A 25,601-nucleotide genomic window follows, 5' to 3' on the forward strand; every position below is an offset into this window, starting at 1 on the left:
AGGCGGCGATATGGATTGAGGAAATTAATAAACACTGATTCATATTGTTAAAACATTGCTTCTTATAACTGATGAAGTATTATTTTAAATACATGGCTGTAAATTTATGTAAATATGTACATATTCAGTTATGTCTCATCAATTGTATGCATTATTTTATTATGGATTACCTAACACTAGTTAACAATCTGAAGATAGATTTAAAGCGGTTCTCCACTCAATTCTCCTATGAACTAATCTTTTCTTATTGATGTATTTCTTTTCTTTTGAATCTGCAATGCTTACAAATGAACGGTAAGAATGGCAAGCCATTCTTGGTTATGGCTTGCCAGATGGCACCCACAGTCGGGCCATAATATGGCAGGCTGTGGCTAGCCATAGTTGCCACAGGTGAACTACAATTTGCCTCACTGTGACCATAATTGTTGCGTTGACTGGGATATTCTGAAAACCTATACCCACCAGTGGCGGATACAGGAAAAACTCAGGGGGGGGGCGCAACATATCTTGAGTTGTCTTAACTTTTACGTTAATAAGAGATGATCAAGTCACAGGCAAAGTATATGAAAATTTTATTTAAAGTGATTATAAACATGTAAAAGACAATGCCATCTTATGATATAAAAAAGTTACAATTGTGGTTTTGCAATGTTCGCTGTTTTGTTTGCCGCGGCAATACAGCCGGACCCGCAAAGGGGGGGGGGCGCGCACCCCATGCGCCCCCCATCTGTATCCGCCACTGATACCCACACATATGTGTAGAGATGTATCATTGCCAGCACTGAGCCGCTCGCCAGCCTGTTCTATGAAATTAATTAGTGGCAGAATTTTGCATTGAGAGTAACCATCTTACTATTTGAAATAATTGATTTAATTATTTGCTTTAGTGCTCATGGAGTATTTCACTGTAAAGTTGCCTTAAAAGTTTTCATAAAAGTGCAATGCATCATGAAGTGCATTTGATGGAAACTGAACTCTTGCCAAACATGCATGAGCACCACAAATAATGTATGTCGATTTTGAATTCTAGAAGCTGAAATTATGTCGTTAAGATACCCAGAAATAAACATTTTCATTAGGTGTACACCAGTAACTGCTTTCTGATGAATGCAGGTTTTTTTTTAAGACAGTCATCATTACCTGGGAATAGATGGAAAGCCAATCAATCACCTCGACGTAGTAATTGAAGCCCCGCTATCACTGACCGCGGGAACCCGGATTCGTATCGAGAGCCTTCCGTGCTACAGTGTTAGTTTCCTTACATGACGTTAGATGACACTAGTGCACGTAGCCTTTTTTTGATTTTACCACTCCCTCCAATCTCTACCCTCGCTATTTGGGAATGTAACGTCTACTTTTATTAGTCTTGTTAATCTCTGTAATCAATATAAAACTTAAAAATAATGTAAAAAGTGATTTTTAAGGTGAATATGAATCTTTAATAGCGAAGAATTCTAATTTTAAATCTAAGCATCTGACAGTACTGAACTTGACAATTGTTTAAAATGGCGTCGTTAGAAACGTTGTCCGACGGGGAGATACGGAAAAGATTAACGGAATTTGGATATCCAGTTGGACCTGTCACTGATACAACCAGGAAAATCTTAATTAAAAAGCTTAAGCAGTTCATTGAAAAACAATCCGGCGATGAAGCTCCAGGGAAGAAAAGTAGAGGAAGCCTCTCCCGGTTCAGCTCCGGAGAGGAGGAAAGTGAAGCGGACGAAGACTCGTTAACCATGCCTCCTCCGAGTTCGAAATCTACCCCACGTTCTTCTTCCAGACGCAAATCTACGGGAGTTAAGCCGAATGCTAGTTCACCTAAAACATCTTCAAGAAACGACGCTAATGCTCATGACATTTCTGATGGAGGTCAGCGGGACTATGCTTCGAAGACGCGGACTTCATCTACCTTGCCGCCAAGCTCTTTTGAATCTAACGTTAGCCCCGCAGGAGGTAGGGGTAGGCGATCAACCCGGTCAACTAATGATTCTTTCACCGATATAAAATCTACTCTGAGGAGGGACGGATTTGAGACGGGCTCAGATTCGGACGTTGCTGGGGAAGAACCGGCGACTGACAACGCCGATGGAAGCCTGGGCAGCAACAGAAGCTACCTGAGTTCAGTTTCGTCACGTCTTGGAATTTCATCCGATCGCACAAATCTATCCAGCACTTATGAGCCACGAAGGAGACTGCCTACGAAATCTGACAGTCGTCCTTATACTCCCAATGGCCATCACAGCTTTTCATCGTCATACTCAACACAAAAAATTTCAACCTCTGCAAGTGCTTCTACATCACTGCCATCTACTCACCCTTTGTCCCCCTTTACTGTGTCTAACAAACAAAGAGCGGGAGCAATGATATCAACTCAGTTTGGAAGTAACACTGCTCCTGTGGAGGAGGAGAAAAAATTCTGGGATACGCAGGTATGACTTTGTTTATAAATTGGTCTGATCGTGTCTTTCAGATAAAATATGTTATTCGAATTCAGATGATACTGAGACTTAAAAAACATAAAAAATTGTATTCTTTTACAGTCAATCTCAATGGTGTTGGTGGTTGTGGCGGCTTTGTTCTTTTTGGCCATAGGTGTGACATACATGAGTGTCAGGTATAAGGATTCAGCCATTTCAAGTGCATTGGACGCTGTGACACGGGACGGAAACAAACAAGGTAGTTATAGCTGTGTGGAATTGTACTCATGTGATTACCTCCAATTACAAGTATTAATTAATCTCCTATTTTTCAGGAAATGATTATCCATTGTGCAGTGAAAATACTAATTCACCGCAGGTGAGTTCATTTACGATCAAAATTTGATGTTTAAAGAAAAAGAATTACTTTCCCTTACAGCATGCTCTCTGAAACAACATACCATAATCACTAACCCGAGAGTCCTTAACTCTCCAGGTTTCTTAATACCTATTTATTTTACACAGTCTTGTATTTGGATGTCAGAAATCATATTCTTTCTCTAAAACTTTTTGTTGTTGGTCAACCAACCATATTATTATATTGTTTTTCTGATTTTTTAATGACAAAGATTATTTATTATTCTTCTACAGTGTAGTCCGATTACTCCTTGATGGATCGAAGCTTTGCGTTGGTACCTCGGAAGATTGTCCCACATTTATGCAAAATCTATTCTAAAATATGTCTCAGCATATCCTTAACTAGCTGGAGAGTTTTCGTTTACACTATTGATTTTACATGAACAAATATCAAATTTAACATTTTGTCTCTTAGTTTAGATTAGGGTTAAAGTTGAAGCTTTCAGTCAGTAATAAGTGTTAATGAATTTAGAACAAAAATATTTTTTTAGCAATTCAGTTCTCAGATCATGGAAAACCTGCTGATAAGAAGAATAATTCTACCTGGGGTTTAAATTTAAATGTGTTTAGTTTAGTAATTTGTAGTATGTCATGGAATTTTGTTTCTTCATTAACTTCCTATGCACCAGTATTGTACTGGGTTTCCTCTATAGTAAATGTAGTAGTAACTATTGTTAAAATGAATTAGAAATACCAATGTTTAACACATGAGAATGAATGAAAAATCAACTTGAAAGTGATTTACAATTATTTGTCAATCATATGATGGTGCATAGTGAAATACATTGTGAAAATATGGTTTTGCATCACAGATTTTTTTCTCAGTAGTGGACATGTATTAGTGTTCATTTTGAAGTAGCTTTTAATGCATCAATTTTTATAAATGTTTTTTCGTCATTTACATGCATTATTAATGAATTGATCAATTATACTTATATTTTTGCTTACTCTATTTTATTTTTATAATGTTTTTTATGTCTGCATTTAATTTTGTAAAGTAATGGAATTTGGGATAATAAAGCACATTTTATCAAATTATGCTGTCCATGAAATTAAAAATCCTGTTATTATTATAGTTCTTACCAGGGTCACCTTCCTTACTTTGTCTTGCTGGAATATTTTTGTGGGTAATGCATAGTTTAAAAGGGGGACTATTTTATCAGAATAACTTGCCAGCATTCACTATTAGCGGGGAAACAGCTTAATCTGTATGAAGCATTGCAGGAGAACTTGCCTATAAGACTTATAAGAGTTGCTAAGAAGTAATTACTACTTAACAAAATTTCATTACCCTGTAGAAATACATTCAGCCTCTTTTATATTACACAGGAGAATTGTGTGGATAGAAATAATTTACAACCTGCTCTCGAATTATTTCGACTCCTACATCCTTGGCTTGAAGAAAAAGCTGCCAAAGCACAATGTGATGTTGGTTGGTTTGGGGGTAGTCAGTCTGTCAATGCAGCTGTTGTGTCACATTCCAAAGCTGTGGAACACCTTGCTTTCTTGAAAAATGTTAATGCGGTAAGTTCATGAGGATGATCAAATGGTAATATTGTCAGAGAAATTAAGTAATGCTCTATTTTTCAGTTGCCTATAATGTGTATGTATAAGACATACACAATGAAATCTTTAACTAATAATTTACTGAATCTGGATTATTTAAAATTAGAAGCATTGTATTGCTACTACCTTGAACATCTTCTCGCACTATCATTTTGGTTTCCTATTGCCTATTTTGTGATGTTCGTAATTTTTCTACCTTTTGTATTTTTTTAATTTGAGACAGTTTGCTAGATTCCACTTAAAATTAGTGATATAATATAATTTTTTAATGCATATTATTCTTCTGAAATTTTATTGACAAATATACATTTATATTCTTCAATTTCAACTCAGGATGAAAAGGGTGTTAAAGATATTGACCATCGCCTGAGGAATCTTAGAATCATTATTCAGAAGAATCCGAAGTGGGGCGTGAAAGTGATATCACCTACTGATGCTATATCTCTGGGACTGGATGCTGAAGAATACTACGTAGTTCCAGAGCCCACTCTTTCTTGGGGCTGTGTGCTGTGGCAGAAAGCAGTGGGTCTCTTAGTATCTGCTTTGGCTGTTGGTGGAGGTATGTGTCTTCTGATTTAGTGCTTCAGGGTTTTGAACAAATGTAAAAAATGGTTGCTCATGGTTTTGGTTATAGAATGTTTGATACTTCTTTGAAAATAGTGTTTTTACAATTCATATTATGTCATTTTATTGGATGCCAAATTTTTTGCTCCAAGGAGAAAAAATGTTCCCACTGTTGAAAACCAATTTGGGGATAATATTATTTCCTTCGTAGAAGCTGGCTAAGATTACAAATCTTCAGAGAGATGTATTAATATGTCTTAATAGCATGCAGCAAACTTTCCTCTCATTTGCTATCAGAATTTCAGATTGCTCAATCATAAATTGCTGAGCCAAATTCCTGTAATTTACTGCCTCTTAGGGCCCCCATGCACTGGCAACTTTTACAACGCAACTATTTAGTTGCTTTGTGGAAGTTCAAATGAAACACGCAGCATTGACTGTGGTCTCGCACATGAGTGACTGTTAAGTTGCGGCAACTAAAAAGTCACCTGTGCTTGGGGCCACAGTCAATGCTGTGTGTTTCATTGGGACTTCCTCAAAGCAACTAAATAGTTGCTTCGTAAAAGTTGCCAGTGTGCGGGGGCCCTTAATTGTAGTAGTTGGTGAAAAGGAAATTTCAACTCAATTACCTCGGGCAGATAGTGTTTAATTTTTCTGTGATGAATGGTTTTGGGGATATCCTGCTTTATTTTGTTAGCAGCAGTTAATCTGTTAGTATGTAATGTCCCAGTCTGGGATTCAGAGGATTTACCTTTTGGAATCAAACTTTTTGCTCAGCGACTGAGTGAGAGAGTTGTAATTATAATATGGTATTTCCTGGAGTATAGGTCATTTATACAAAAGTTAGCAGCCAACGTTTCGATTTATTTTCTTAAATCATCATCAGGGCTATGTTAGAAAAAGTGTGTTTCTAACATAGCCCTGAAGATGATTTAAGAAAATAAATCGAAACGTTGGCTGCTAACTTTTGTATAAATGACCTATACTCCAGGAAATACCATATTTTATATTAAATAAGGTCAAGAAAAGGGGGAAAAAAAATAATGGAGTTGTAATTGGAACATAGCAGCAAGGAAGTTTATTGATAGCACGTTTGTCAAAAATCACGATATGGATGTTATCATTGATATTTCAGCAGAAATGAGCTGTAGATAATTCTTGTTTCTTCTCCTAGATTCATAGAATGTTCAAGTAAACTTGGTGAAAATACAATTTATGCTTGTACGTAGGTAAAATTTACAATGCCCATCCTCTCATTTAAATTCTATGTATTTTAGTTTTATGCAAGTCCTTCTTAACCATTCCCTTCATGATGTGAAATACTTTTTTCCCCTTGCAGTGTCTCTTTTGAGACATTTGCCTTTAACTCCCTCTAATTTACTAAGGCAATTCATCTCTGGGCAATGTAAAGCTACCTCCCAAAACCTTAAATTTTATAAGTCCCCTTTAGCGACAAACCTTTTCAAGAAAAATTTTGTAGGAGATGCCTTGGAACCAGATGACAAAAAAACCATATTGTGGCTCATTCATGTAGTGAAAATTTCATCATCTGGTGGCATGGAGAAATTCCCCTGTTAACCTTCCTCCAGTACTTCAACATGAAATGAACAACTTCTTTTCCTGGGTGAACTGATGAAAAGAGGAAACCACAGGAAACATGGCTATGGGTTACACCAGAAAAAGACGCATTCAGTTAGCTAGCTTAATGCCACCTCCCTTCACTGCCAAAAGCTTTACTGATAGTGACAATTCTTTGCCTTACCTATGATATATTGGTCTCGAATTCATTAAAGTCAAAGAAAAAACAATTATGTAGTAAATGCCCAATATCATAATAGCTACAGATACAAGGTATCAAGGAACATCAACTTCACAATCCTTCTCTGTATTTTTTATTTAATGTCTTTAATATAACTATAATAATTTAATGTAATTTAAGCTCTTTATGGTTTAATGTTACAGGCTTCTTTGCATTGTGGTGGTGTCAAGTCGGAATCTCTTGGCACCTTCGCCGCAAAGAGCGTCACCAGAAAGAAGTGTATCAATTAGTGGAGCAGGCCTTGGCCCTCCTGTCTGCTCACCAGCAGCACCAAGCATCTTTAGGCAGTGGTGCAGATGGCATTGCATCTGGAGAGGGTGCTTATCTAGCAATCAATCACGTAAGGGACCAACTCATTCCTCCTTCAGAGAGACAGAGTAAGTACTCCTTTTACAATGCTCTTTTTTAAGTTTAGTGCTAAACATTTCTCATAGTCTAGTGTTCTTTGCATGGAGTAGTTTTTTTTTTAATATAAGGTTGTTGCTCTTTTCCTCAACAGTGTAAAAGTGCTACTTTAATTTCGATGTGTTGAACTTCCACTCCATCATGCCTGAATTGGTTGAACTTAATACCTTAGTTATCTAGTCCAGATGTTATCCTGTAGTTAGCTTAAAGTTATTGCGTGAAAATTCTGTCATTTCCCTTAAGAGGCTGGTTTTACTGCGTTGTTGTTATTAATTTTCAACTCTGAGTATCATGAGAGTTATCTCAATTTTATTGCACTCTAAAGCTATTCATCCTCAAGAGGCTTAAAGTCTCTAGAGTTGTTTTGCATGTGGAAATGGCAGTGAAACCACGCTCGGAGACTACGTGCAATAAATCTCTTGAGTGTTCAATTGTTGTGAGATTTTTCACTTTATCTTTAAGTCTCAGCATAATCAAACTGCTACCAATAAGTTGTGCACATTTCATATTTTTACGTATTTAATTTTTCTGTACCTTCTAGGCATCTGTCAAAATTTCCATTATATTTGATGAGATTTTTTAATGGAAATAATAAAAAGCAGTTGCACTGTACTCTGGACACATTTATTTATTTCCATAGTTTAAAAACTCCTATGTTTTGTTTATTTTCATTTTAACTCTTGCCTAATTATATTTGCCGTGATTGCACGAAAGATATGCATGCATACTTGTGATCCGAAGCCAATATCCAGGTGTCACAGTACTCAGTGATCAGGATTGAAATACAGTAATAGCTGACTTTTTCTATCATTGATGCAGCATCTCACTTCCAATTCTTCCCGTCAGATTGTTCTACTTCACTCCCGCAACTCATCTAAAATATTCTATGAAATGATTAATCTGCAAGCTTGCTGATCCTAAAATTCCAAAAAGAAATACCATGCAATCACAAGGTCACACACTTCTAATAAAATTTCAACTCCAATCACTGTACGAGTGAAAAGAATGCGTGATTTGACTGAAGTTTTTATCTAATCTGTCAATAATTGGTATGGAGGGTGGTGCATCTTGGGAATGAAAGTATATACAGTGAGTCCTCGTTTAACGTCACTTACCGTTCCTGAAAAATGTGACGATAAACGAAATGACGCTAATCGAAGCATAATATCCCATAAGAAACAATGTTAAAAGTGAATATTGGCTCCTAGACCTCACAATTCCTACGTGAAAAAAATATTAGCGTATCATATCTGGGGCATTTTTTACGATGGGAATGCCAAACTATCGCATAAATACGAGTTCCTGTCTTCATTGACGACAATAGCAGCAGTGACGTAAATCCTTCTCCATTTTTGTATCTTCCCGCATTTGCTTTTCGGCTTCGCTATGGTGGTCGCCCGGTCGAGCGTCGCCTGGGCATCATCATCGCTGAAACATCGTCGCAGTTGCAGGAACCAAAATTATTGTGAACACGGTGAAAAAAGTGACGACAAAAGTTCCGAGTTCTACATGGAAAAATGCCTTGAAATCACTTTTTAGGTTCCTGAAAACCATTATAATAAGTAAAACCTTGCGCAACTACGCAAGAATTCATTTTGCAGAAATTTTTGCTAAAACCGTAATCACAATTAACAATAAACACACCGTTTTACACTTCGTTTAGACTGACTGTATTACCGCCCACAAAAAGAACAACCTGCAACGCTCGCCGCTTCGCCTTTTTTTTCGCGCGAAATTTAAAAGCCTTGACGTTATCGCGAAGCAAAGGTGCGATAAACGAGTGACGGTCTCAAAATTTTCGTGACGTTATCGCGAAATGACGTTAAACGGGGTGACGTAGAACGAGGACTCACTGTAGTAATAAAGGCGGCCTTGGGTATTAAAGGCAAATGAAAAAAAGGGGTTGGAAATAAAAGTTTATGTGGACCAGCACTTAGAGTTCATTTGAGAAATACTTAAGTTTACAAAAAAATTGTTGTAAGGTTGAAAAATGTTGGTGCGAGAGATGGAATTAAAATAGAAAAATAGACTGCTGTTTGCATTTCATTATGATGGCTGATTTCAAGTTTTTGCTGTTAAGGTTTTGGACTCTTACGGTAGTAATGGTTAAGTTTTATTTTTTTTTTTAATTCTTCAAATTCTTATTTTTAACTAAAATTTATCTGTGATGGATTTATCTCAGCTACAGCCACAATATCCACTATGCTAACATCACGAAATGAATGTACTAATAATGTGGAACAATGAGTGCTGGATTATTTTGTAAATGTATGTAGGTTTCACAGTTCTTGTATAACGTATTATCTTTTCATATTAAGTGTGTCAAAGATTTTCCAAGCTTATCCTAAATGGCATTTTTGGAATGTGAATCAGGCCCTGCATAATGCTTAATGAGTTATAAGTACGTAGGACATACTTTCTGAAGTCCATAGCTTTTTTTCGCGTGACTTTAGAAAAATTGTCAAAGATCGTAATTAATTTGTGAAACACTGGTGATGATTAGGTAGCTGTAAAAAACTCTTATCCCACATCTCCCACATTGTGAAATTGTCTGCCTTCATGGTATGTTTGAAAAGAATTTCATTGACTCAATTACACAAAAATGCTCATGCAGTAAATTTTCAGACTATCTTCAGTCAAAAACTTTAATCCTGTTTTATGGTATCTTAATCCCTTTACTGATTCAAATTTTCTATCTCTTGGGGTGGCATTCTAAAAATCTTCTGAATTGATGAGTGTCTTCTTTGCTTAATTTGCATGCACCTATGAGTACTTTTGCTGCACCTAGTGCCTATCCAAATTTTCTCCTTATTTTTGTAATTTACTTTTCTTGATGAGCCCAAGAGCCTGTGAACAATTGCTTTGGAATAGCATTTGTGACAAGTCTCTGGTACTCTGTGTCACCCTTAGTGGGCCCATCATTGAAATGCATCTCCGAGAATCGAGTGTTGGGGATCCCTCAATGCCTGAGACTAGTCTGCAATGGAAAGTTCTGAGATGAATGTGATATTTGGTCACCAGTTGACATATAGCTTTACTCTATTAGTAGCTTTGAATGCATCAGGCAGATCAATTAAAAAATTTTTAATCGATATCATGCAATGGTTTATGTCAAATTTTGGTTTGTGATCTATAGCTTCATCCCTAAGAGGATTTATTGTTAGTAAATCAAAGTGCACTGTACGCATTAGTATTCCTATTTTCATGTACACTTATTGAAGGGGTAATTAGAAACAAATAATTGTATTTCTACTGTTAAACGTCAAAAAAATATAAGTCAAGTCCTTAATATGGCTGTTGCTGGAGTGTTTGAAGGATCCAATCATTTCAGGGGCCGTATTCTGTATTTCGTCGGTACCGCACCGGTCGGTTTCCCTTCCCAGCCCACCGACGGCACATCATTCCGTACCGACGACGGTTTCCATACCGACGACGGCAAATTCAGCGATTCAGTATGGTCGTCGGTATCAATCCAGTCGGTACGGTTCCCTCTCCTTCCCAAACAGGGAAAATCCGAATATATCCGAAGTTAAACGTGTCTGCACCAATGAAAGAAGGGTAAAAACAAGTGAAGACTCATTGGCACAGTTTGTTGTCGTCATTCTCAATCTTTTTATTTGCGGAAATTACGACTTATTGCTAGATTAAGATAAACGATATTGAATAAGTTGTTAACAATGCTTATATAATGTGTGGTAGTAATGCTGTACATACAGAATCGAAGGAAACAATATTACAACATAACAATAAAGTTTGTATGTGATGGAGATTGTTGTTGCTGGAATGAATTATTGAAACTATCCTTGAGATCGTAGTTTCTTTTTTTAAATATTGGTTCCGTATATTGCTATTTATTCATGATTTGGTAATATAGTTGTCATTAAGTAAGTTCCGTCTAAATGTTATCAACGGAAGGTTATGCCATTGGCACCGTAGCAGACGAAAATAACATACCATGGAACGTGAACGTAGGATTCAAAAGCAAATGTAAAAGTCATATTAGAGGAACAAGTTAGGAAATTGTTATAAAAATATGGAACTGGGTGTAATTAAAAGAAGTGTAATGACGAGGAAGTAAAGAAATTGTGATTGGGTGAAATACATATGTTTAAGTTGCGCATTCCAAGTGAGAGAAAATGATAATATTGCGGTAAACCTCATACTTATTAACAAATATCTTCTTTCATCGTCAAGGGAATCAATGGCTGACGATAAAATGAAATATAGTTGCCTGTTACAGATGAAAGAAACTGATACCGTTGTGGCAAACTTCATACTTAAATAAAAAGATCTTATTTCTATGCCAAGAGAAACGCCAAATGATGATTGAGTGAAATAATAGTTGCCTATTCAGAGTGAGATAAAGTGATAACATTGCGGCAAAACTCATATTTAATCAAAAATATCTTTTTTATGTCAAAGGAGCAAATAAATGATGATAGAGTGAAAGAAATCCTATTACAAGCGAGTGAAAGTGGTAACATAAATGAGAGAAAGTCATTATATAGAGGCAAACCTAATGTTTATTAACCAATATCTTATATTTATGTCAAGGTAATTAATATAGATGATGACACAGTGAATTATAGAGGCGTATTCGAAGGGGCAGAAAAAGATAACATTGCAGAAAACCTCATTATTTACTCGGTGGTGAGATAAAAACAAAATAAAACGTACAATGCGCACCCACGATTCATGAAACCCACTAGTCGGTGGCCGTACCGACACCTTTTTGCTGTCGGTACGGCTACCGACGATCTCCCGTCCTCTCGTCGGTGCCGCACCGACCGGGTTCGTACAGAATCGCACGACTTCTTACCGGGAGTCGGTGTGACGTCGCACCCGACGAATCGGTGCCGCACCGATCGGTTTGGAGTTACAGAATACGGCCCCAGAATCGGGTATATTCTAACAAGTTTTTTTAAATACTTAAAAGGTGCTGTAATTTTTCAAAGGTGAAAATTCTTTTCATCCAGATACCATATTTGTCAGAATATAATCCCCCCTTTTTTTTTCCAAAAATCCCCGTGGTAAAAGTAAAGGGGAGGTTATATTCAAATGCATTTTTTATTTTTTTTTTCCCGTAACTGAAGCCTCAAAATTTGGGGGGGGGGACTATGTATATTCAGGAGGGAGACTAGATTCAGAGAAATACAGTAATAATTTTACGAAACATCTAACAATAAATAGGTGAACCAACCTGTAAATTATCAGCAATCTATCCTTCAACTAATGTGTGGATCAAGCTTACAATCTGTTGTCGTTTATACTTTCAGAAAAAGCAGCATTGTGGGAAGAAGTGGTGCAGTTTTTGGAGGAGAGAGAGTCAAGGGTTCGTATGGAGGTGCAAATGGTTTCTGGTGAGGAGTTTCGTGTGTGGCGTTGGTTGCCATCGGCTTCTCCACCTCCCTCTCCACCAGGCCTGCGTTCCAATTCAGCGTCATCGCCTCTGGCATCGTCAACTCCTTCCAGTGCCAATGCAACATACTTGAACACATATTCACCCTCTTCTACTGGGAACTCAGTTTCTTCAATTCACCGCTCTCAGGTACATTTTGGAAAAGCTGCTTGAAGATAATTGCCCATGACCTTTTTTTGTGTTAACGGAGATTTACCTTTTATATGGTTTATTAATTGTCCTCCAAAAATGCTGGTATTTTTGTCACCAAGTAATCCAAGAGTTATTCGACTCCTTTAAGTAGTCACGTGAAATAGGCTTCCTTTTAATGGAACTAATCTCCAAGGTTACTTGAAATATTAATTCTTTTAAGGTTATTTGGTTAGTTCATTGGCTTACATATATTCTAGAGTTTTACCTGTATTTTTATGTTCACTAATTTTTACTTGTATTTTTTAATATTACTATATAATAATTAAATTTTTTCTGGGAACTTAAAAGTCACGATTGTTACGAAATGCGCTTAGAATACCCTTATTCATTGACAAGTTTTTAAATTCATCCCAGTGCAATAACATTGGGGTTGCTTGGATTATTTTATAGGTTGAATGATTATTTATCTCTCTTAGTTTGTAACTTATTATCAATGTATTTTAGCCTGTGATTATGTCCCAAAAAACATTTTTCTTTTCATGGGAATTTTCCCATTTGATTTGCAGAAGACACTTTTTGTTCTTCAATTAAAGTATTAGGTGATGTATTATCAAATTTAGCTCGTAGTTTTGAAGTGATTTTTTTTGTTCCGATATTGGTCTACTATCAGCAGTGTTTTGACTCATGTTTTTTTAAGTATTGTTGGATGTGTAATTATATTGCATTTGTAACTTGGGTAGTTTAGAAGTTATATTTTACTTGTAATTCATTAATTTTTTACACATAAAATAACTGCATTGAGGTGCCATGTTTAAAGTTTTGTGCAGTATCATTTTGTTCATTTTTATTTGACTAATATGATTGTTATATAAAATTGTGTAAGAATATGTTGCGATTAACTATTTTTGTGTAAAGCATGACAATAAAATTGAAATTAAAAGTTTTTACTTTGTTTTTGTTGGTTAAATCTCCATAGAACATATATATTTATAAACTATTGAGTTTTTTAAAATCAGTATGAAATACAGGCTTAAAAAACACGTGGCTAGTTGCACTTCTTTATATAAAAATAAAATTCTGTACCCATCTTTTCTTTTTCATACACAACTTTTTTATTTGTCTCAGCAAAAATTTAGTATACATTTAGGAAGAAGGTTGACTAAATGTTAGGAAATTTTCAATCCTGATCGTGTTCAACTCAATTGAATTAAGTTTTGATTAAGTGGCCTATCATTACACCTTGCGTGTATCCATATGACCTGTAACTAATGAGCAATTTAAGTTTCATGGTTCCATCTATTTCTCATTAATCCTGGTCAGTGGCGCAACTAGGAATAAGCTTTGGGGGGGGATGTGGGGGCTTTGGGAGGGGATGAGGGGGTTGCCCCCGGGAAACAGGGATTTCATGAAAAGTTTTGAAAAGTAACTTGCCTGAAAATGCTTTTTACATCATTTTGGCACTTAAAATGTAACTTTTAGCAGATGCAGTTATTATATATCAAATCCAAACAAGATTTTCATATAATTTTTTGATTTCTCTGAGGCTTTGGGGGGGATACATCCAATCATACCCCCTACAGTTATGCCACTGATCCTGGTTGAGTATCTGATGTTTAGTATTATTGGAAGTCACCGGGAATAATTTTTCATTGGGGTATACCATGTTACTAACAAACTAGTGTTGAGGAATTGATTAATATTTACTATGCATGCCTATTTTATTTAAAGTCATTACAAATTGGGCTCATTCACTTATTTATGTCTGAACCAGGTGGGGCTTAACCACCATCAGCCAGGTCAACAGCAAAATCCGAAGAGAAAAGTTTGGCAGGGGCAAGCATTTGAGACGATGGAAGGCAGTGTGAACTCATTGCCTTGCTCTCCCACGCCTTGCCTCAAAATCAGGCACATGTTTGATCCAGAAATGTGAGTGCCCAATGCTCATTGACTTTCTTAATTGGCTTTAGTGGGATTACCTTCATTTTAACAGTTGGTAGCATGATTGGGAACTTAGCTATGGGCCCTTTACTAATTTGGAAACCTTGCATTGACAATTATTGATCCTCGATTTCCCTGAAAATATTTACAGTGTGGACTGATATGGATTCAAAAATATGTGTTTCTACTGTGTATTCCATGTAGAATCTTTCGGTGTTGCTGAGAGACTTCTTAAAGACTAGGCGCTTCAATTGTCAGTGTTATAATGTCTGATGCTAGTTCCTGAATTATTATGATACTTTTTTTAATGTGTGTAAAAAGATATAGATATCTGGTATCAATTGGTGGTGTATTTTTATCTGGTACATGTTTACTCTAAATTATGTAGGGTTGGCAACTTTTTCATGACCATTTTAATTGACATAGATTCATGTCTGTAAGTATAATAAGTTTTAATGAGTTGCTAGTGAATAAATTTAAGCCAAAAAACTATCCATGCTACCTGAGGAACTGCCTGCTGGAGCGTAGCTTCATACTCCTTGATCATAATGAGTAGCGAGCTGTGGATGCATATGGAGGCTGAATGGTATTTTGGGCTGTCCTTGGAGCAGACTTGTCCCCATGCTGTCTCTAAAGAGTAATCCTTTATTACCTAGTTCCTAAATTCAGTATTGCCCACTTATAATCTGCTGATAAAAATTGAAAGCCATTCCCCATTGAGGAAGGCCTCTTTGCCATTTGAAAAAATATCCCACTTTTAATGAAGGCATTCTGAAATGATTCCCACTCGTAACAACGATAGTTTCTCACAGCTAGATATACTTTCAGCCTCTTCAAAGCTGTTATAAAAGATAATGGATACATTGTATATGTTATAAGATGCTGTGAGCTCTAACAATAACAAATAATTTTTGCCTACAAAAGTGAGGGGAAAACTATCATGAGCACTGGAACTACTCTTGTCAATCTAGAAGAATATGCCAACTCCCACCTCTGTCAAGTGCTGAGCAAAACTCACCCAAAGTACACCTTGCAACTCATACCCTCTGTGATTACTAGAAGTTGTAAAGATTCGCCAATCATTTGGTCCATGGTGATGAGCTAAGTTAGATAAAGACTAGTTGAAAATTAATACTCAGTGCTATGTTCTAGTTCTCAGGTTGGTAAGTCAACCATAGATAATTACAGCGTACGGCAACATAATTTCCTCTTTTAAAAGGGTGCCATTCTGTCGGTTGATGTCGTATCAAAGCGCCAGTGGTCTCGTTCGAGAGGCGTGACTTTAAAGTTTTGTTTCTGCAAAATTCAATAGCCATCATGCGCCGTTCAGTTGGCTCACACTTCAAGAGCAAAGATGGCTGTTTTGAAGGGACACTTCCCTGAGCACTTCATCTCAACTAGGGGCGATTTGGAGTGGCCGGCTCTCTCTCCCGATTTGGCCCCTTGTGATTTTTTCAATGAAATTTTTTGATATTTCATGTTTATGTGCACAGTCCAAGGACCCTGCAAGCTTTAAATACCAACATTTGGGATGAATTTGCCAGCATACCCCCTGATATGCTGGTAACAGTCATGACAAATGCCAGAAAATGGTTTACTCATTGTCTGGAGAATGGGGGACGTCACCTACCTGGCTTGGTCTTCAAAATTGTGTGAAACAGAAGTTAAGATATGTGCCTACATTTTAAAAAACTAGTTAAAAGTCTCTAATTGATATAATGGAATTTAATAAGTTTTGAAAAAAGGAAATTATGTTGCCGCACCTTGTATTCTGATGTTCAGAATATCGTATCGATGGCTAAGTTCTAACAACACGTATCTCAAATTCGGCCGGTTTGAGACAGGTATCTTAAACAAAGTGTAATAACATTAAAAATAAAATACAAGCGAAGAACAACTCTTCATTTGCGAAAGAATGCTTCTTCTTCATTTTTATGAACTTTTGGGTTTTAATTTCAGTGTGAAAGTAAAAGAAATTTATCATTCTTTTGCTCTCTTGAAAAGTTGCTATTTTTGAGATACCCGTTGTTAGAACTGAGCCATCGATGTGCTGAACTTATGCACCTTGAACAAGGGGGGTATCTTCTCTCAATAATATTGGGATGAAAGATAAAGACTCGTTGGAGGGGTGAGATCAAGGGCTCAGGAGTATTGGTGGGAAAGAACCAGGGCGGAAAAGATGGAGGGCGGCGGTCTTCTGTGACTCAACTGCTTCATTTTTCAGTGACTGAGCCTCGAGGGCTGTGCCCAGCTTCATGGCTGTGGTTGCTAGCGATCACCAGGTAACCAAACATGTTGTAAAGTGATTAGGTAGGGCTCTTAGGCTCATAGGTTGTGAACATATTACCGTATAAGCGTGTGTAAGAGGCGCACCCCTATTTTGAGCATCGGAGCGATGAAGAAAAAAATTTTGCGGCATTTTTTTAAATACTATCGCGCGGTGTTGCAGACGTACACGCCTGGAATTTCGACAGTTATCGAACTTTTCTCTTTCAATATTAATTAGCGGTAATAGCGGCATAAGAGGGAGTAGAAAGAGTTCCGATCCTCTCTTCGCATACGCCGTTGCTCTACGATGCTTGTCCTATTCACGAACAATTTTGTTTAAATGCTCTCGCTGGAGTATTGCAATAGAATTGCAGCCGTGGAAATTTTTAAGGCAAAACACGACAGGCACATAGCATGAACCTTCCCAAGAGCTTGGACAACAAATCGGGGCAGTCTCAGCGTCGTAGGATAATAACCACGTCGTAGATTTAACGGAACCACACTCGGTCCTCCATCAGCCAATGCCTCTGCCGTTTTTTTTTCCTTTCCGAGACCCCACAGGAAAATAGGAAAACATCAAGTTACAAGGGAACAATGGAAACATGTTTCATCCCTACCCCGTCTCACCAACTGGCCTTGATCGATCTCCCAGTTTATGGAGGCCAAATGCTAGGTTAGTCATCTACTGAGCCCGAAGATATATCGATAGCTTTCAATAATTGTATGACACGCACGAGGTTCAAAAAAAGAAAGATCTAACGCGACGCATATCTGACAGAATTTAAGTTTTTAAGCTCTAATTGTTTGACACAAAGATTTATGGTTAAAACAAGGCTACTATTATTCAAAATAATCCAAACAGGACAATTTCGGAAGAAACAAGCGTAGCATAAGTGCATTAAAACAAGACGAGACGGACTGGAAACTTAAGGCAACGCAAACTGCATATATCACATTGCTGCCCCTTTGCTTTGGAGGCAACGACGTCACATGCAAGATCGGACGTGTTCTTCCCGTGCTCCTTCGCTCATAGCCTCGTAGCTTGAAATACGGAGGGGAGGGAGCTCGCTCCTTCCCCTCCGTATTTCGTTGCTTGCTTCAAAGACTGAGGGATCGCGCTCCTTCCCCTGGACCTCTCCTTCTGCGCTCTTCACTTATAAGCATTTCTGATTTCTTCCATCCCTAATTTAGTCCAACAATGAACACACTCAATCGAATTTTTAAAGCGCAGGTTTTACCAATATAATTTTCAGTTGTAATAATCCTCATATTAGCGTCTGAAGATGATTTTTGTAAAATCAGGTCCTCATCGTAATGGAAATTACTCGGCAAGACAGATATTGACTATTAACCAGGTATGTCCTTCAAAAATACGTGTTTCTCTACTTTTGATAACCGATTACTATATGCAGTATAAATGCCGCGAGATGCCCACTCATGGCAGTAAATTTAGCACGCCCTCCGAGCGAAAAACCCTGCACGATCTTCCATGTTCATCTCTGGGGTACAGACGTTACGGCACGATGCTTACAAGAAAAGCAAACAGGAGCATTTAAAAAATACGTCACTAAGGGAGAAACTCCCCTGTCTGCCGCTTGTTTTTGACCTAGGATTACAGATGACTGACTCACACTGAAAACCAAGGCCACTCAGTTCCCCTTAGACTTGCGACCGGTGAAGGGGAGGGGGGAAGATAAGAAGTTTGTGTAAGAGGCGCACCCTCATTTTCGGCTGCAATTTCTGGGAAAAAAGGTGCGCCTCTTACACACGCTTATACGGTAATCATTGATGATACCATTTGCCAGTATTTTGAAGAGCTTGGCTAGAAGAGCTTCAGTATCTTATTCCCTTCAGCACAGAAATTAGCATTGGTTGGTAACTAATTACCTAATTACTTGCGAAGGTCTCCACCATGAGTTGTAGGTGCTCTCATGATATCTCAGTTTTCCACTGCATTGTTACATGTTTGATGACAACAGTTTTTCTTTATGCAACAATCTCCCCTTCTAACATTAAGATCACGTCAGATCAGTTGTTATCAAACAAGAAACAATGCAGTGGAAACCTGGAAGTCATGAGAGCAACTAGTTAATTATATTATTTAAATATATCAATTTAAGACTAATTCATATTGTACCTACGTACTCCAAGTCTGACCAAAATTCAATGGGATTTGATTTAAAGCCTTGCCTACCTCTTCTCTCCAAAGGGTGGCTTGTCCCTCAAAATATCTACGATACACATTGTGAAGTTTGGTGAAAATTTCGAAATGAAAACAGAGGAGTTGCGTGAATTTATGAATAGAAGGTGACAAAATAACCCCTTCCCTTTTGACCACCCTAACTGCACAAATGCTAGTTGAATTGGTACATTCATTTGATCATCTGTGGTGAAGAGTTCCATAGAAGTTGATAGGGGCAGGCTCTGAAATAGAAAAGGTAGCAGTTTTCTCTGTCAGTTTGGATGGTAGCTCTTTTTCTAAATATTTTAAGGTATTTTTTCCCGGTGCGAGGTTATTTCATAATTTCCACGATGATACTACAGTCAGCTTTGTTTTTAAGTTCAGTCCAAAGTTTACAAGTGCGGGCCAACTTAAAATGAAGTTCAGTAATTACAAAGTAATCTTCTAGTCCCCTCAACTTTATTATGTACAGGCTCCACTGTACGACTCTTCTTGCTCATGCTGGCTGGGACCTTTTTTTTTTTAAGTATACACAGATATAATTTCCATCTTAATGCCCTTGTAGAAAGGGAGAAGTCTTGTGTATATCATTTAGGAAATCATCATATCGTATAAAGAATTGCATAGTAAGGATACATTTTTTCCTGTTCAGCTCTGAAGACAACCCAGCTGATCATATTTGCTCTATCAGTGTGCCTCTGTATGCCTTTCCATGCTGCTATTTTTCATTGCCATTAAATTAAAACTAGAAGCTTGAATGTGGTGGAAGGGCTCCATATCACCAATGATAACCCTTCATTACCATGGTGAAGAGGGATGTATTGGTCAGATATTCTTTGTAGCAAGCAGTTGAAGAGGTTGAGGTCTATCAGGGAGACATCCTTCCATGCGCACACACACAATGTAGTTTGCCATTTATTTAAGTTATTTACTGTGCCCTGGATCAGTTGAACTAAATGTGCCAAAAAGGGGGGATTGCTTCATGGTTAAGGAAGTTGAATTTAATTATATTTAAGAGTACTGTCAGTTCTCTGCCTACTAGAAAACCTTTAAGTAAGTTTCATTGGCACTATTCTTTTTGGTAAATATTTAAATTTGTTGAAGCATATCTTAGTGCCTGGGTATGTCTTTCATCATGGGGGAGAGGAAAGCTGCAAAATTTAAAAGTCAAGATTTGTACCTATTATGTTTTTACTTGCCGTGCTGCATGAGCTTGCACCCCTAAAACCCTTGTGGAATACTACTCCAGATTTTCTGTCTGAGAGTTTTGAGTGATGTTTTAGGTTTGGGATAAGCATTCAGGTTTGGTAAATATACTAAATTGTACTACTTCTAATCAGTCATAATCCTGCCTAATTTCGAGCGTGTAAGTCATTTAGTTGTGGTTAGTAAAAATGTTTGACTTGGTATTAATTAGGTTAATTAATTAATTGCTACTCATAAAGCCACTATACACGGTGAATGACCATGCAAATGAAATCATTCGCCGTGTATAACAGAAAAATTCGCGAATGAACCGTCATGCGCATGATCATTCAGAGATAATTAGAACATTGTCTATTTTGCTCACATGATCCTGTGAACCATCACGTGATTATTCAGCATGGTCAATTACCGTGTATAGCGGCTTATCAAATACACGTTGAACTCTACGTAACATTTTGTGACAAAACTTGAAATTTTAGGTGGAAATTGCTGATCTGTTGTTGGGTGAAGAGAAATAAGTAGTACATTATATGAGTCATTGATATATTGACTGTTCAAACTACAACATTGCTCAAAGATTAAAGAGATTGGGAGCTAGGCATCTTCAAGTTCTGTAATGTACACAGAAATTTTAAATTTCCAATATTTGGATGTAATAACAATAGAGGGTAATAGAAACTTATGGTTTTCAGAATTTTCCTCTCGATAATTTCCAGTCAGCCACCCCAGTGCCAAATTTTAGCCCTCTACCTCTGCTATAAGTGGTTGAAAATTTGTATATGGATGATTCAGTCAGTCACACATCCCATTTTCTTCATGTAAGGTGCTTTAATAATTGTGAATTTTTGGATAGAGAATCTACAGAAAAGAAGGTACTTTTATAAATTTAGTTTAGTTCATTCTCTACAAGGAATGCTATGGTATTTCTGGAGATTAACGTGCATGTAGGTATTTGGAGAAACATAATTTCACTCTGCTCTGTCTTTACGCTGTTTTGATTATCCTCCATTGTGTAGTGAGTACGGAGAATCTTGGGTGGTTGCCACAGAAGATGCGGTGCTTGAGAAGTGTGAAGAGAGTGGTGCAGCTGTTGTCCATGTTGCTGTGGACAAGAGTTCGGCTGAAGGCTGTGTGTACATAAAGTGTGCCTCTCGTGTGGATGCAGGCAAGGCATATCGTGGGATGCATGGATGGTGGTTCGATGGTAAGTTCCCTCTGCAGAAAATTCTGTCATCAGAGAATAAAATTGCTTTTTAAGTCTGTGAATAAAATGGCACCTTTCAAGCTGCCACCAAAAGTGATCACTTCTCCTAGTAGTTCTGGAAGACTAGGAATACAAGTTTTTGCCTCTTCTTTGGAATTTCTGAAGCTGAGGGATATTTGTGGGTGATTTCACGGTTAAGATTGTTGATTAAGTGATTTGAGAAAATTTATTGGTTTTATAAATCTTTTATAATTGTCTGGAATGTAAATTTAAGGCCTTGTCTCTGTTTCGAGTGGTGGAAATATTTTTTTATTCTATCATCGTCATAATCTCCTCATGGTTCCCCATATATCAGTGTTAACAATTGTTATTCTTAATTCCGCCTAAATTTTAAAATAGCTTTGAACTAAACTTTTGGAGTAATTCATCAAATGAAGTCGAATGATAAATATTTCACTCACAATCAGTATTGTATTAAAAATTATGCCCTAAAAGTGTTGAAAGTATCCTAGGTCAATCATTTCATATTACTGACTAAAATATCACAAATGTTTTCTTTAGCTCTATCACACTAAGGAACAATACTTCCCAATGCTCTGGTCCTTAATACATAATAATTGATACATCATCAGTGTGAATCATGGCACTAAAATTTTCACTTGGCTGTTATCTGTGATCTGAATTTCATTTTCGTGTCATGTGTGACTTTTACCAATCTCCAATCCATGTATACTACCTTAGTGCATAACCTATACCCACTGAAGTACATATTCCAAACATTCAGGAAACTGGAATGTACCTAAAACGAAAACTTAATGCAGCATTGTCTTGAAGTATATGCATCAAATTTATGAATAAAAATAGTGATTTCTTTATTGTTGGCTGCCTTATGACATGAAGGTGTTACTGAGGGAATCATTGTACATATTTTCTTTGCTACCTTGATGTAGCAAAGAAAATGATATAATGATGGAATTTTTCAATAATGATAAATTCTCTATGTTCTTTATGAAATTCAAATTTATAAGCATAATGAAGCTTCATCATTATAAATCTTGTACACAAGAGGCCAAACGTAATTCAGTTTTCATATCAATTGTAGATGTTGCTGATAATAGCGAAGAGTAGTGGGGGGAGAGTGCTCAGGGTATGACACTGTGAGAGGATTACAAGCCTAGACCAGTTCTCTTCCAAAACTGACGTCTTATTTTGCTTCTACTCTATGCGCACAGTTATTAAAAATACTTAACTTTTCATTGATTTACAGGGAACTTGGTGACTGTTAAGTATCTGCGCTTGGAGAGGTATCATGAAAGGTTTCCAGAGGCTTCCTGTATCCCTCCTACTGCCACCAACTCCACACCACTGCCATCTGTACTTCATCGCCACCCCTCCAATAACAAGCGTTTGTCCCTTCAAGACCGTCAGTGGCAGTCACCTATCGAACGCACTTAAAAGGCCCCGGGCACGTATTGTTGCCGTCTTTAAACTGAAAGATTCCAGTTGTGGATCTTAATTAATGAAGAAATATGGCTGTTTTGACTTGAGTTCACTTTATCTTGGGAGATTTTGCCCGTTAAGTGCAATTGCAGGTGTCAATCATTAACTGTTTTGTGGGTGCATTCTGGAGGGATGATCTAATATTTCCTGGGATTTGTTTTTCAAGTTGTTGATGTGACTCTAAGGTAATGCAGTCTCCTCTCTGTTAAATGTTCTTGAAAAATGAAATCCGTGACTGCAATCCCAATTAGTACTGTTCGCTTTCATATTTTTATCAAAAGTAATGTTGGTTGTGTTTAAATTTGTAGGATCTGCATTTTTAATTCCAACTTTTATGACAATGGATTTTTAAACATTTTAAGTCCCCCAGAAAATAAAATACATTTTCTTCTGTTACAGTTTTTACTGAGATTAGTGATGCGGGATGAAATTCTGCTATCATGTGTCTTACAGAGACAAGCCTTTATTTATCTGGTTTACTGTCTCATCAAAAAACCTTCATGTGACAGATGGTTTAATGTGCTTGAAAATGGGTGTTGGGAAAGTTATGAATTAGCATAGCATCCTGGATGAGGTTGGAATCTCATGTTGATCCCTTTTAATGTTTGTGATTCTTACCTAGGGAGCATAGGTGTGTGAAAACTACATGACAGCCAAAGCATGACGATAAGTATTGGCAAAATCACATGCATATCATTCTAGAAGTCCTGCACTCAAGTCAGCTAGAGTGAAACTACACAGCCAATGCCTGCAATCTAAACGATAAAAATGTTGTGATTTTTAAAAAATCAAACCCAAAAGTGATCCAAAATTGTGTTCATATGATGTCAATGTGCATAGCTATGTATTTTAAATGGGTATTTGAAGTGGGCATATGTTATTGTTTTTTGTAGGTCTCAAAGAAAAAATGCAGACCTTATGAGAAATATTGAAGATTTAGGGCATTGTATTTATAAATTGCAGTCCTTAAAGAGGATGGGAATGGCAGGTATATGTCTGTTCAATTGGTCTCCTGCATCTGAAAAGTGTCCAAACATAAAAACCCTGTGCCTTGCAAAATGTGAGAATTGAAATTTTAAAAGTGTAAAGAAATGCATTTCATATCCCTTTGGACTTGATAGACTAAGCTGGGGACAATTAATCGCCATGTTTCAGATAATGTTCAGTGACATTTTCAGAACTTAATGAGTGAAGAACTAAGGGGATATTGTGATGAGAGTAACCTTCTCCCTTGAAAGAGGGGAGGAGTTTTCTTGGTGGTACAAAATAGTAAATTTAATGAGGTATGTAAATAGAAGATGTGAGCAAAGTGAGAGTTTATACTGTAATTTACATAATTATCGATATTGCTGTTTCTAATTCTGCATGCAAGTTGTTGAGGTATTCACTGGTATGTTTTTAAAGTTTCTTACCTTGTATTATTGCATGGAGAATATTTAATTGCACCATAATTGAACTCCCCCAAAACTTGTGTGATTTCTGTGGAGATTCTGAACTATGGATGCTCATCTATTTTTTATTACTTCTCCATTTGTTGTGTTCATTGTTGATAACCATTTGCTCGAGTTGGGCCAAAATGTTTTTCACAACTCCTGTAATTAGAGTTAGTTCTGTCGTCCACTTGATGATGTTTAATTTTGAGTCCAACAGCAGTTAGACTTTTGCCGTGATTAAACACTTGTTTCAGCTCTCCAAGTACTCTGTTGGAAATACGTTCTGTGTATATATATGTATTATGGGATTACTGCCTTTCAAGTTTGCCATGGTTTTACTTAATATTTTCCACCATCTGCACACCTTTATTTTGAATGCACTTGAGCTTAATTTCTCAATTGCGTAGTTTTACTTGGCATATGTGAATGAGATACCCATTCTTATGGATATCGGTAAATTTTATTCTCTGCTTTCCGTTTAACTTCATGTAATTATCTCCTTGTTTTGGCTCTTTCTTTGGTTTTTAGCTAATATTTTAATTGTATTTATGCCTAAATGAGTCTTGTAATTAAATAATTAGTGGATCTATTTGAGTGAATGAGTGGTGTGTGAGACCCTGGCATTTGAAGTACAACTTAATTATCATGGAAATATTAGGTCGTTTTTATTTCATGATCCTGATGAAATATAAAATGTTTATCATTGAAGGAAATGAACCATGGCCTTCTGGATGGCATAGGTTCTTAAAATACCTACATATTTTGTGCCATCTGGTTCTCTGTATGGGAAAAGGATCACGTATTGTATAGGTTTTTTGCAATAAATTTTTTATTTAAAAATGCTTGGATATTAACTTTCCTGGTAAATTTACTTGGCATTTTTGTATTAGATTCAGATATCCCCATGAGTTCATAAATACAGTGGAACCTCGTTAAAGCGAGTACGGGCTATAGCGAGACCCCCGCTATTACGAGAGATAGCCGATGCACCGTCAATTGATCCTATTATAAGCCTGTTAAAAATTTCGTTTTTACGAGGCCCTTTTGGTGTTGGCTCTCGCCATAGCGAGGGTTTCACCGCCGGAAAAACTTACACCAAGACTCCTTAATATCTGTAATTGCTAGAGATCT

The 25,601-nt window shown here is 37.0% G+C and overlaps 1 protein-coding gene across 1 annotated transcript; it reads left to right on the plus strand.

The window, feature by feature from the left end:
• Positions 1 to 1,339: 1,339 nt before the first annotated feature.
• Positions 1,340 to 25,310, plus strand: LOC124167313. Its single transcript, XM_046545278.1, has 10 exons — positions 1,340 to 2,429; positions 2,541 to 2,676; positions 2,753 to 2,796; positions 4,164 to 4,358; positions 4,734 to 4,959; positions 6,927 to 7,160; positions 12,465 to 12,736; positions 14,511 to 14,665; positions 21,350 to 21,537; positions 22,805 to 25,310. Exons 1-10 carry the CDS (start codon positions 1,506 to 1,508, stop codon positions 22,990 to 22,992), a joined length of 2,562 nt encoding a protein of 853 aa, XP_046401234.1. The 5' UTR covers positions 1,340 to 1,505; the 3' UTR covers positions 22,993 to 25,310.
• The last annotated feature ends 291 nt before the right edge of the window (positions 25,311 to 25,601 follow it).

Source organism: Ischnura elegans, chromosome 10 (assembly GCF_921293095.1).
Source record: "Ischnura elegans chromosome 10, ioIscEleg1.1, whole genome shotgun sequence".
Classification (NCBI taxonomy): Eukaryota; Metazoa; Arthropoda; class Insecta; order Odonata; family Coenagrionidae; genus Ischnura; species Ischnura elegans.

Excerpts from the sequence above, each read along its gene's own strand:
- LOC124167313 (XM_046545278.1), top strand. The coding sequence starts at position 1,506 with ATGGCGTCGTTAGAAACGTTGTCCGACGGGGAGATACGGAAAAGATTA. Across the intron at positions 12,737-14,510 it reads CTTCAATTCACCGCTCTCAG|GTGGGGCTTAACCACCATCA; the intron begins GTACATTTTGGA and ends TGTCTGAACCAG. Across the intron at positions 14,666-21,349 it reads CACATGTTTGATCCAGAAAT|TGAGTACGGAGAATCTTGGG; the intron begins GTGAGTGCCCAA and ends TCCATTGTGTAG.